The sequence below is a fragment of the Silene latifolia genome, chromosome 11, assembly GCF_048544455.1.
Source record: "Silene latifolia isolate original U9 population chromosome 11, ASM4854445v1, whole genome shotgun sequence".
NCBI lineage: Eukaryota > Viridiplantae > Streptophyta > Magnoliopsida > Caryophyllales > Caryophyllaceae > Silene > Silene latifolia.
Genome location: NC_133536.1, coordinates 16258707 through 16272742, shown reverse-complemented (window position 1 = coordinate 16272742; position 14036 = coordinate 16258707). Strand labels below are relative to the sequence as shown.

The following is a 14036-nucleotide window of genomic DNA, read 5'->3' as shown; positions in this document are numbered from 1 at the left end:
AACAAAATTGTCGAGTTACAATACAAAGTTATTGAGCTTAAGAGGAATAATTATTAAACTCAATAACTTTTTAAATTAGCTCAATAACTTATAAAATAGCTCGACAACTTTGTGTAAAGAACTCAACAACTTTGAGGCGGTTGTACAATGCTAATATACAACTAGTTGTAGGATAGTATTTGTGTTTTTACTCACCCTTGCTAAAAGGCTGGAACCACAACTACTTCCTTGAGTTTTTTTTCCCTATTGTAATCGTTTCTTTTTTTTCACAGGAATGTTTCACTAGCTTAAATGCATTTTCCAAACTATACATATGTTCACAACTTCACAAGCATATGTATGTTATTCTAAAACCAAGCACATTTTATGGCATGTTTAGAAAAAAAAAGGGTCAGACTAGATCATTTCCACACTGAAGATTTCTTAAGAGTCCAGAAATGCTTTTTGATTTATTTATTTTTTAAATGATACTCCGTAATAAACAACAGCATGCATGCGCATTTCAAACTGAAATGTCTCAAACATGACTCAAGACTCAAGAGACTAATTGGCAACTGGAAAAATCAAATGACATGATCATATGATGATGCTAAGCAAATTAGAAGACAAAAAATTGGTCAAGAAAAGCTGCAACTTCTCTACAAAATCTACGCAATATCATAAGTCATAACGCATCAGCAATCGTAAATTTAATTTATGGCAACTTCAAAAACCAAAAAAGTGACATATCTAACTCACGACACTCTTGTCAAAATTAAACAGATAAGCATGAGTTAACATTAGTAGACTGTAAATATAGCGATCACGGGCTATTTTATCAATTTTGCCACAGACGCTAGGAACCGAAGAAAAGCAAGAGGAAAAGGTGCCCTGCCCTTTTTAGTTGATTAAATTCGAGGCCACAGGGAAGAAAGTGACAGAAGAAAAATTCAATAAAGAGGTCCCAAATGACAGTAGTTTTTGGTAAGAAGGGCCATTATATGTGGATGCATTACAACTAGAAAAGAAAGAAAGGGAGAAAGACTTACTAGCAGAAAAGGAGGGAGATAGACATTTGAATTGCAGGGCCCATTCACTTGATAATGGAAGTAGCCTTCATCCTCACTGGACTCCTCCCCACCAAATATATTTGTTTATAATGTCGAAACTTGAATTTTATAATAGTCTGCTTTAAACGGTATCTAAGCGTAATCTGCAACATTATACAAGTAACCAAAATTAACTACAACAGCAATACAAAAAACAGAAGCAGCGAATTCTCAGTAACATAGATTATATACACAGAAGACAATATAAAAACGACTCAAGTGCAAACATGGGATTACTATGGTGAATGGTCAGAGATCTCGAGTGCTTATGAATTATGTATGTGTAATGTGCCTAAAGAAAGCAATCTTCCTGATAAAAAACGAAAAAAAAAAAAAAAAAAAAAAAAATTACTCTTAAGATATACTGATAAGGAGTACTGTATCTGAACATATGCAAAAGAATAATATTTGAATTGACCGAGTTCGATTAGTTGATACTATATCTAAACACCTATAAATCAGAGAATAAAGTGCATGCTAATTGCCATCAGTCAGCTTGTTATGGAAAAGACATAACCTTAATTAGCTGCTAATCAGCAGTAGATTTTTATAAGAGAATCTTAAAGTTGCTTTCTACGCTTTTACATCAAAGGTAGCTTGTCTCTTCGGCGAAATAAAGCAAGGATTATGTTAATTCATCAATCACTATCCACAAAGCCCACAAGGGCAGACATAATTAGATTGCCAAGATCTGCAGATTAAGTAATTGAAGCAGACATCTTATCTTTAGCAAATGGAGATGCGGAAATTTCACTTCGCAAGTGTTAAACCAAACTACAGCCCAAGCACCAGAAATTAGTGCCTAAATTCACTTAGTTCATTATTTAAGATAAAATATCACATCAGTGTTAACAATTAACTACCTAAATAAGATGTGAAAAAAAGACATGCGGACAGTCGGACATGCACCTAAGTCGAAATTGCAGCTGAGGCTGAGATCGAGTATAGCTAATGCTTGATCCTTCATACCAAAGTACATGTTATAGGAGAAATTCTAATACATCAAATATGCTAATTTTGGTAGGTTGTCAGCATATATTCCCAATCCCTAATAACTGCAGTGCCTCAGCTGAAAGGCAATTCAACTAAATTACACATCATCAAGCTGCCATATCTTAGGTGGACGCATTCAGCATCTGACATGTGTACAATTTCATATGGGCATAAACCCAAATAAAGGCTCGTAGCTTTGCTTGCAGATATGATAGTGGGGCTTCCTTTAAATACACCACAAAATAAGCAAACATTTATACTCCATAAACTAATCTAAACTCATGGCATTAATCACATGGAATTAATAATAAAAAAGCATAATCAAATCCCGTTTAGCATGAGCTCCCTTGATCTATAAATATCCGTTCTGCGATTGGCTAGACAAGACCACGTGGCAGTCGTTTGTCAGGAGGACCCCACAACCCACAGCCTCTAGTTATGGATTCATTCTATGGCTCTCTGCCCCAGTTGCCCCTCTCCCTTTATCTCTCATCTATCTACTTCATTTCTCTCCACTTGCCACCTTGGCTCCACCAAGAATACCATAAATATATTTCAAGAGTAATCAGTAAAATAAATACATCGCAAATTATAATAAATACATCGCAAATTATAATAAATACATCGCAAATTATACCATGAGACCGTCTTATGGTGCGACCATATAAAAAGGGATCATTTTATGTTAAAAAGTGACCACTTTTTACTATTAGAAAGTGACCAATTTTTACAAGTTGTCAATGAAATTGTCACTTTTTTGTCCAGCCCATCATACGACGGTCGCACACAATAGCTACTATAGATAAATATTTCTACTGTTCATTCATAATTATTCTGGCTACTTACGTCAGGTAGCAGCCTCTTAAGGGTCAGATGGACTGACTCCAGAGGTGACCCCTTTCCTCCTTTATATATACCATTTCCTCTCTCACAAAATTTGGAAAACCACACAAATGAAACTGAATCCAAACTAAAACAAATAAAAAGAACAAAGAGAGAAAAAAGAAAGAGTCATACTTCAGTACCTTGCGCATGAAGAGCTTGTGTTAGGTACCAAAAGCCTGCATAATCCTTTCAGTGCACCAACTTCTCTTTTACCTTACCTTGATATAAAGCAAAAAACAACAAACAGCTGAGCACATATTAAGACTTAGTAACAACATTAAGCAACCATTTTTTAGAGCTTTACCAAATTTAAATATAATCAAAAGCAATGAATAACCCCGGCATGCTACACTGCCTGAACACGACTGCGAATGTCACTGGAGTTAAGGGAATGGAAATGAGCGTCTTGGAACAACAAAAAATGGTTATGAAGAGGCAAGAAGAGCAACAACAGGAACTGAGCTGCTTTAATGAGTTAAGCATGCTCTCTTTTTTACAGCCACAAGCACAAGAATTCCATACCCTCGATATGGATCGTGGGCCAACACTGAATGAGTTTATGAACCGGCCCATAAAGACAGACCCATGTATTGAAAACAGGTGGATGGATTTTGGAATGCAACAAAGCGGAGTGACAGTTGAAAGTTCAGGAGTGGAATCTATTAACCAGGTCAATAGTAGTCCTTATGGGATGCGTTATGCTATTTCTAGAACTGCCAGTGGTCCTCCAATTGTGCCGGTGGTGGCAAGCGGGATGGAGACAAGCCACGACAATGTTAAGAAGGGGGAGAATGTCGCTTTGGAACAACAGCTGAATGCAGGGACAGGAAGGGAAAGTTTCAAGAAGAGAAAAGCAGAAAGGAACCTGATGATACCAAAGGTAACAATCCCTTCTGTGTTTTCAATACGTTGTAAGACAACAACATTATCCATAATGAAAATTGCAATTAGAATAATTAGTACTTTAGGATAACAGAATCATTTTGCTTTATTTCATCATATTCCAACCAAAGAATGTTAGGAGTTTTTGGCTCGATTGGACATGGAAATCTTTTCAAGTCAGTAAAACTCTGAATAATGTGTACCAGGTAGCAGGAGAGGTAGTAGAACCAGAAGAAGTTGACAGATCAAAAAGAAGCAAGGTGAATGCGGCAGAAGAAGAATCGAAGATCACAGAGCAAAACAGCAGCCAGAGCAAGAAAAAAGATATTAGTGGCAATAACGATGACAAGAAAGATAAACAAACTTCAGCTTCTACATCTAAGGATAATTCTAAGGCTTCCGAGGGCCAGAAACAAGATTACATTCATGTCAGGGCACGGCGAGGCCAGGCCACTGACAGCCACAGCTTAGCTGAAAGGGTGAGCAAATAAACCAGCTTAAAGAATACTTCGTATATTTCACACTGAAGAAAGGCACACCATCTAAAAAATGAAGAGTTGTGAACTTTAACTGAAGACATTAAAATATGACCTATGTTCTTGTGTGTTCTAGGTAAGGAGAGAAAAGATAAGTGAAAGAATGAGATATCTACAAGATCTTGTCCCTGGGTGTAACAAAATCACAGGAAAAGCGGGAATGCTCGACGAAATAATCAACTATGTTCAGTCTCTTCAAAGACAAGTTGAGGTAAACAGAAATACTTGATGATCAGCACACTATATTAGAATAAGATTAATGACAACAGTCAACTAATTTGTACTTCATGTTCGTCTGAAACAGTTTCTGTCCATGAAGCTGGCTGCTGTCAATCCTAGGCTTGAATTCAACATTGAAGACTTAATTGCCAAGGAGGTAAAAAAAGAAAAAAAAAAAAAAAATATCATGAAGATAGCTCTAGCCTCTAAGCAAATAAAAAATACAAGTTTGAAAATAAGTGGTTACTGATCAGTGAAACACTTGTATCAACAGGTTTTAGCAGCATGCTCTAGCAGTCTACCGACAATGGGCGTTTCACCAGATTTGACTAATCCCAACTACCCACAATATAATTCCATTCAACAAATAAATCCAGCTTGTGGATCCGAAATTCTGAACTCAATTGATATGGGGATCCGAAGAAGCGTGAGCACTCCAATATCAATGCCTGAAACCTTTTTTGACACCTCCAGCTTCAATGTAAATCCCTAAATCCTTAATCATAACGTAGGTGTAATCTTGTTTCACTCATTGACTACTTATCAACTTTGTTTTGTTTGGTAAACAGCAAATTACAAATTCTTTACAATGGGAACCCGACTTACATAATATCTACAACATGGAATTTCAACAAGGCAAATCAACATCATATCCATTTCAAACATTCCCAGGTAAATTGTACTCCGAAGTCTACATCCATATTCCCGTGTATACTGCGTCATATATTTAGTATGAAAAAGAAAGAAGGCGGCGTTCTGATTTAAGCAGCAAGAAAGTTTTCTAAGATAGAAAAGGGAATAATTAGTAGTACCAATTCATTTAAGTTCTATTATTAGAGAGCTTGTTAATAATAAGTTCACTGCATTCACAGTTCAGCTCCTAACTATCATGAGTAACTTGTGCAGGGACCATTGAAGCCAACATTTTAAAGATGGAGATGTAAATAAGATTGCAGATTAGAATCTATTATGAGACTGAGTTAGATTGGTTTAACAACGATTATTTTCAAAACTATGTTTGGTATATATTTTTATGTACAAACTACAAAGCCTAAGGTGATGCGGTCAAAGTAATAATCAAAGCTCTACTTTGCATCAACCTTCTGCTATATATCATGCATAGAACATTAATGCAGCAAGTTTCCTTTAAATCAATTACTCAACCGATGGTACCCAGATCAAAGATAGATAAGAACAGAGATGCTGGTGGTTTCAGAGAGGTTGCAACAATAAAGAGAAAGGAGAAAAGGAATGTGAAAGTAGTTTTCAATCAACCACATATGATCCCTTTTGCATTGTTTAGAAACCAAAGGCACCAAACAAATTAAGATAAGAAGATTGTGATAGCAGAGTTTTGTGATATAAGAGGTGATGGAGACACATATGTTCAACTTCAAGTGGCAGAAACTATAGTATTTTTAGCTTGAGATTGATTGGTTAATTATAGAGCTAATGAAAGATTCGCAAGATGAACCGTGATATTAGAATATGACCATTACGAATTTGCGATCCATTCCATCCTATTATAGAAATGACTATAATAACGACATCAAGCAGTTTCCAACAAATGACAAGATGCTACTAAACAAGAGGTTCAGGCAATGTGTAGCATTGAAATTTCAGTGTCCTCTTTGAAATGGTTCAGTGACTTCAGTCATAGCTTAAAAGAACTTACTGAGTATTTCTTTTCTTAAACACAGTTGCATCAAACTAACAGATCAAACATCATTCATCACACATCATTCGTCACACATATATCACAGCCATTGAGCCATATCTCCAAGGCATCAGAAAACATGGCACTACACATCATCAAGATACTCATTATTTTTAAGAACTTCACCTACTTTCTTATAAGAAATTCAATGACCACTAAACTGCACGTATCTCAAAGTGGAATAGATCAAGAGCCTGAGAAAATAGATGTTTAACTCAAACCGAGAATAAAGCGAATGTATTTTCAAGAAATCTATAAAACTATATTAAAAGGGTAACCTTAAAAGACCACGTAGACAAAGCCACATAAGCGAAGAAAAAGCCACACGTGCATTACGAATGCCACATCTATAAATCTATATAATCTATCTATACTATATAGTTAAAAGGCAACTTAATACATTTAATTTTTTTGCCATGTAGGATTATCATAATTAAATTCTATTAATTTATATTGTTAATATTATGGCTACTTTACTAAATTTATTAAAATTCATTATAAGGTTTAGTAATATTTTTTTTGTGTGGAAACCATAAGATCATGATTTAAATTATAAAAATAAATTAAGAATTTAGTCTCATCATTTAAATCATTCAATTTGTTCATCTAAATCCTCCTTAACCATAAATATAGTAGCTAAAAGGTCTTATATGCAGTAAATAAAAAATTTAATAATTTGGATTACAAAGCTACTAATATCTACAAATTTATAAATATAATTAAAAGGAAAATCAAAATATCTATCATCATCAATATGTCATATTTTAACTATATAGTTAAAAGGCAACTTAATACATTTAATTTTTGCCATGTAGGATTATCATAATTAAATTTAAGAACAATGATAATATCCTTTAATATTATAGATTTATAGATATCAGTGCATTAAGCTAATTTATAGATGAATGATTTAAATTAATGTCATGTAATAATAAATTGATAATCCATGTCACATTAATTCGCCATGTCACATTAAAAATATGCAACATCACATTTAGATATGCCACGTCACATTAAATTTTAATCTAAGTGGCTTTTTGGATCCTACGTGCCTTTGTCTATTTTGCGTTTATTTGTCATGTTAGGGTAGCCTTTTAAGTGAAATACTAAGATTGTTTAAACAACTATATTTTACATACTAACTAAAGATTGGTGACATCAACGTGAAATCGTGGATGATTAATAATTTTTTGAGCATTTATTATATAGATTTTGAAATATCACAAAAACTCCGGAGAGACGGTCTCTCAATAGCGTTATTGAGAGACCTCTCACATGATGGGGTGAGGGACCCACTGAATCTCTTTTTTCCCTATTATGTCTCCCACTAAATTAGAGGAAGACGGTCTCTCATGAGACCTACTGTTGAAATATATGGCTAAAAGGTGGAAAATTTGAGGGGATGACATAGCATTTTTTGTATAATATTGTTTAATAAGAGAAGTATTCGGCAATAATGATCCAATTGTTGTTCAAGTTGTTGCTGCTTTAAAATTTTTAGTTCCGCAATTTATTATTGTATTAGCTTCAATTTTATGGGGGTATGAAATGTCAGTTTTATCATAACATTTCTAATTGTGTGTTTTATGTTATTTTCAGAATTGTTGATGAAATTTTGATATCTAATTTGTGAGGGTGCTCTATGTTTGGGGATCTTTGTTTGATAATATAGTGTCTAATTTGATTATATGAATACTTATATTATTAATTCATTTTAGCTTGCATTTAGTTACTTTAGCTTTGATAGGGATATCTTAGTATATCTAATGTATGAAATTTTAATTTCTGATAAACTTTTGTATAAAAGACAAATTGAATTTATACAACCCTTAAAACATGAAAACCGTAAATTGAATTAATCGTAGTATGTTATTGTATTAAATCACTAAAGTATTACACTAGAAACAGAACAACCCGTGAAATTCACGGGTCACAAAACTAGTTCATAAATAAAAAGGTTAGAAAATGGGATGGAAGGAAAATTAACCTCCAAAAGACTAGTCATGTTGAAAATCACTGACTACAATACAGGGACTAACTACTGATATGTGGCAATCTCTTGATTCAGTGACATTTAAAATTTTAAATCAAGCCAAGTTACCGTCTACATGTTGACACAACACAAACCAAGTTCATTTAAATTGAAAATTTGTTACAGGAAACAATTTCCTAAGTGTGCATGAGGCTACACTTCCGCATTACACTATATTCTCACAGGCCCTCACTGCCACAGTGGGCCTTGCTCCTCTCTAAATCAAGTTCTCCATGCATATATTCCGTATTAAAAACTACCAAGAAGAAGTTAGGGTGCCAATTTAGAAACCATGCAAATTTAGGAACCAAAGATGATTTACATAACTGCTGATCAAAGACAATTATATGCCACATCTGGATAACATGCAAAATACTATGTACAATATCAAAAATAATCACAATCGCTAAATCAAATCCTTCAAACATGTCCACAAAGCATCGATTATCATTATCCTCCTAGAAGTGTGAGTCATCTACATTGATAAAGATCAGCCAATCACAATATCGGCTTATCAAGGTTTTCAATTCATCTCCGTAATCTGTCTAAGATTACTAAGCAATAAGCATCAAGCAAGCAGCAAACATAATGTTCGACATATACAGTTCTTCGATTGGTACATGCCTTAACACAAAAGAAAGCAACAACTCAGGAGCCAGCAGATGGTTGATGCAACACTGCAACAGTAAAAGGCCCACATGCCACAGGCCCACAGCTATTAATTGTGTCTTGATAGTGTCTTCTTAAGGATATTACTCTCACAACAGCCTCGACTTTCCTCACTTTCAAGGTGTGAAATAGAACTTTTGACATTTCCCCTTCTTATAGTCTCCCTGGTGACCACTAGTCCAACAACCGTAAAGATAAGAGTATTGTAATGTCTCTCCAATGGTCCCATTTTAAGGATAAGTGCATAACTAATAGATACATAAAGAGGATGTTCTAAGAGATATTACTGGCTTGGAAATGTAAATCATTAAGTTCTGATAGCATCCTATCCCGAGTCTCCATGACCTAAAAGACCCAAGTGTTCTTTAGAGGACACGCTTCACAATTTAGCACAATGAGGTCTGAGGAGGATCTAAAGTCAATTTGTTTAAGGGGTGCTTTGCATAAAAAAGTAACCAGTTGAGGTAGCTTGTGAGTTGTGACGAAAGATCCAGGAAAATTTCCCTCTGTCCTACTAGCAGTTACAATCCTGGGATCAGAAGAGCCTTGGGTGGATATAAAATCACGTACGAAGTATGAACATCACGATAGTCCATAAGTTTGGCTGATAAGGCTAAGTTTGGCTGATAAGGCATATAGGAGTCCTGCTCAACTTGTGGCCATTTGGAGGCAAACGACTAGATGAAAAACCATAGAGATGTAGGTTCCTACTCCGTACCAAACCAGTTCCCTTTAAGTACAAGACTCTCAAAGAAATGAAAAGCGGTCAGAGTTGCAAAATCCCTTAAGCAACAACTACAAATGACTCTACTTGGCAAACCTATACTCTTGAGGACCAATTAGACTAGCACGCAATAGAAAAACAATCACCATCTAATCTACAGGTCACACATTGACAATCATTCGACATTAAAAGCAAAGCAACTGTCAACTAGGACTAGGAGTACTCGGGTGTTTGGACTAGACACCGTTACAGTGCTACTCATGACTGTGGAAGATTTAAGAAACAACCTACCTATACTCATGGCGTAAACTTCTATTGGTAGATCCAGCTTAGATCCACGACATCCATTGAAACCTTAAATGGAGACCCCTACCACCTACACCAGCATTTTCACGAGATTAATATATACAGCTAAAATGGGTGACATAAAAGGCCCAAGACGAAAGCCTGAAATTTGAAAGAAAATTTGCAGAAGTAAAATACAGATTCATAAACTTTGCAAAAGTAAACTTCACACACCACTAAAGTAAAATACAAGCACGTTCAGCTGATAAATTATACTATAAGAAAACTCAAAACTTCTTGACACTTACAATATCCTTCTTCAACAAAACCGCAATCAAACAACAGCATTGGAAACTCTCAGAAGTCCAGTATATGAGGGAAGGGAAACTGATAAACAATTAGCAAGCTTACTTAAGTACCTTTGCTGTTTTACGATGATGATGTGATACGCACTGACAGTCTGGCACTCCCTTGCAATATACTGGTGACCATGAACAACAAAATCAATATAATGTAAGCATGAAGAATATGAATCATAACTTGAAATGAGAGTATGTCATTTCCAAACCTTTGAACCAGTCCTCCGCCTGTGGTACCCGTTACCATACCACAGGCTTTACCCTCTCCGCTTCTCAACAGATACTTTTACTTGCATCACCTTCCACTATTCTAGCTACAGACTTCACCTGTTTACACAAACATTGCCAGGTCATTTTTCAAAATCGTTCCGCGAAATTGATGCTTAAATATATTCAATTCCCACACATAGTAGCCTTATTTCTAAGAACTACCGTAGCTTATTCCCCTCCTTTTTATGTACTTTACTTGGAATGTGCATAAAACCTTGGGTACATTGCTTTCAATGCCAATTCTCTTCAGAGTAACATAGACAACTCACAAGGAATCCATTTTTTATTCAATCTCTATTAGCCAATTATATGTTTCACGTCTCTTCTTATTAACGCAAGTAATTATGTAATTGTATGGTTGTAGATCAGACTGCGGTTAGACGATGAGAAAGCATTAGATGTTTGAGTATCAACTCTTCACACTCAGCTTACCACAGTCACAGATTCTAACACAAAAATATTTTGCAACCTGCCTTGCGTGTCAACTGTCAACCAATTAAATACTCAAGCTAAGAGGAACAACCTACTTCGCATTCTTAGATTATGACTTATCTTTACAATGGCTATATACTAAAAAGACACGCTTCACCCTCCTAAATTGGCAATTCAAAAGCAAGATCAGAACGAGAATCATCACATCTAGATATTCATTATTTGATGCATAATATGCAAACTTATGTTCCGACTTCCTAATAATAATACAATCTTATATTCCCAATTCCTAATAACACTACAAAGTCAAGTTTATACGATAATCTCCTATTGCTATTTTGCAATTAAAAATTAAAAGCAAGTATCATCCACTCCACAAAACCAAAGTCAACTCCGAGAATTGTGTGGCCAAACAATGTAACACAATAAGAATTGTGAAGGTGCAAACTCATGTCCCACATCGGTAATGTAAAGGTGAAAGATCATCTTTATAAGTGTGTAGAAAATATAGTAGTACGAGGCTTTTTGGGAAGGAGCCCAATAGTAAATCAGTGATGGTTTAGCCCAAAGCGGACAATATCGTATAATTATGGATAGTGAACACCGATGGAGCAGAGGCCCAACACGAGGTATTCACGCTTCCGCACAACAAGAATCAACAATAATAATTGAGTGTAAGTTGATTGTACTTTTCAGAGGTTTGATTTTCACTCTTCTAACGTAATGAAACTCCTCTTTACCACCGCACAATAATTAACACTATAATGTCACAAACTTCCATTAACCAATCTATACAATCAACGAAGAAATCACCACGCCAAAAATCACAAATCCAAACATAAATGAACAGCAAAAAAATGATTTACTCAGCAATCAAACTAACCGTCAGAGCCTGGAAACCTCGACAGCTAATTTGTTCATAAACCACGGCATCTTTCACACCTAAACACCGTAAATTACCGCAATAAATCAATTGCGAAACATTTAACCAAACACATTATAAATTACTCAAAAAAACAGTAAAAATTATAACTAAAATTAAACCGTAATTAACATACTGGAAACAGCATGAAATTTTCACACCTAATCATCATAATTTACCGTAATCAATCAATGACGAAACATTAAACCAAACAATTATAAGTTACTCCAAAAAAAAATCGGAATAATTATAACTAAAATTAAATAAAAGAAAACATAAAATATAGCATACTGGAAACAGCGTGAACAAGGTGAAGAGTATCAGCGACGGTAAACTTGAGCGGAGCGCCATGATCGTAGGCTATGATTACGTCATCGCATCTCTTTCTCTCTCTAACCCTAGGTTTTGATTGAATTGAAGTAAATTTTGGGGATGTGAATTGAATTTGGGGATGAACATTGCTCGGTTGATGAGTTGTTCTTCCCGTTAGTATACGCGGTAAAGTGAAATGACGAGCGAGTAATATGCCGCCAGAATTAAAGGTTCGGGTGACCTAAACGTTTTTAAATGTTGTGCACTTGTGCTTGGGGGATTAGGGATCGTCGATTTGGTTAAAGTCAAACTCGAGTTTCATTTTTTTTAGGCGGGTCCAAGGCTAATCTGAGCTAGATGTCACGGTTGGCTTTCCGTACAACCGAGGTTCATGTGCTGGGAGCGCTTCAAGGCTCAAAGGATCAATCTTCAAGGAAGAATCTAGAAGATTAGAGAAGTATCCAGAAATGTCTAGAAGTTTCTAGAAGATAGTAGAGTCAACTAGAATATTCTAGAAGGATCCGGAATATTCTAGAATAGTGTAGAGTAATCTAGAGTATTCTAGAATAGTGTGGAGTCTTCTGAGCTGTTCTAGATTGTTTTAGTGCATACTAGAATTGTCTAGAAGGGTCCAGAATGTTCTAGTAGGTACTAGAACATTCATGTACATGGTAGAGATATCTAGTAGTGTCTGGAACATTCCGGAAGTTTCTGGGGTTGTGATGTCCAGAGCATTCCAGAAGGTTCCTGTAACACTACGGATCTTCTTTGGAGCCTACTCGACCGAGTAGAGCCTACTCGGCCGAGTAGTGCTCTTAGTGCGTGTTATTTCGGTTCTGCTGAGGAATACTCGGAGTATAGCGAATACTCGACCGAGTATTGGACACTCGGCCGAGTGTTGTTGCACTCGACCGAGTGTCCCGGTTTTGGCGAGGTTATATTTCGACGGTTTGATTAAGGAGTGATTAGGGTATTTTATATTTCCGCGTCAGTTTCTAATATCACTTTTCACAGCGTTATCATTCCTACGTTACCCTAATCATACCCAAATCATTCCCTAATCATTCCTTTGAGCATTTCGTAGCATCTTTGTGTGGATAATTGCGGTGATTCTTGCGTATAAGTTCTTGTCAGACCTTTGTTGGTAAGTACATCTTTGTAATTATTGCATCGTTTCGGGTTGCTATACATTTATATGGAAGGGGATGTTGGGAATTGTACAAAGTGTAATTGTGTTGTATGATCATTGTATAGGAGAAGACTTCGTAGAGGAGCCTTTTTGATTGTCCGTGTTGCTTATCTTTGTGATTGCTAAGGTAGGGTTTCCCTACTCGATTTCATCGTGCTTTACATGACATGTTGTTGTAATTATCGTTGTCTGTTGATCATCGTAATATGGAGATTGTTGTGGCAGTGTTGGTGTGAGGGGATTGAGATGACAGTAATGTCATGTGATTGTGATTATGGTGGAGTCACTTGCGGGAGTGGATTCACACCCTAATTCGCCCTCCGTGGAACCCGCCACGGGAGGGGATGTGCACATTAAGGGACAGGGATCGTTGTCGCTCGTGAGGAGCTGGACTAGGTGGGATCGGTGCGGTCACCCATCGGCGGCGAGGATTACTGTTGCGATGGGTAATCTGGCGGGGCTACACACTTTAGTGTGTAGTCGGTTACTATGTGAGACAGGTTGATTGGGAGTTGATGATGA

The 14036-nt window shown here is 36.0% G+C and overlaps 1 protein-coding gene and 1 long non-coding RNA gene across 3 annotated transcripts; one reads left to right on the top strand and one right to left on the bottom strand.

The window, feature by feature from the left end:
• The first annotated feature begins 2595 nt into the window (after positions 1 to 2595).
• On the top strand, positions 2596 to 6090 carry LOC141611194 (uncharacterized). The gene is made up of 7 exons (XM_074429669.1): positions 2596 to 3846; positions 4055 to 4327; positions 4461 to 4595; positions 4689 to 4760; positions 4878 to 5084; positions 5173 to 5275; positions 5510 to 6090. The coding sequence occupies exons 1-7, from the start codon at positions 3295 to 3297 to the stop codon at positions 5545 to 5547; spliced, it is 1380 nt and encodes a 459-aa protein (XP_074285770.1). The 5' UTR covers positions 2596 to 3294; the 3' UTR covers positions 5548 to 6090.
• Positions 6091 to 8297: 2207 nt separating this feature from the next.
• On the bottom strand, positions 8298 to 12590 carry LOC141611193 (uncharacterized). 2 transcript variants are annotated; one of them, XR_012528549.1, is made up of 6 exons: positions 12305 to 12590; positions 11975 to 12033; positions 10599 to 10716; positions 10450 to 10511; positions 10037 to 10121; positions 8298 to 9195 (listed from the first exon to the last, which is right to left on the bottom strand). It is a non-coding gene; the product is annotated as an uncharacterized LOC141611193 (long non-coding RNA). The 2 variants fall into 2 exon arrangements; XR_012528548.1 differs by having other exon boundaries at positions 8298 to 10121.
• Positions 12591 to 14036: the final 1446 nt, after the last annotated feature.

Bases quoted from the DNA above. Each gene is read 5' to 3' on its own strand.
- LOC141611194 (XM_074429669.1), top strand. From the start codon at position 3,295: ATGAATAACCCCGGCATGCTACACTGCCTGAACACGACTGCGAATGTC. The intron at 3,847-4,054 runs GTAACAATCCCT...AATGTGTACCAG, and splicing joins GGAACCTGATGATACCAAAG to GTAGCAGGAGAGGTAGTAGA. The intron at 4,761-4,877 runs GTAAAAAAAGAA...TTGTATCAACAG, and splicing joins AAGACTTAATTGCCAAGGAG to GTTTTAGCAGCATGCTCTAG.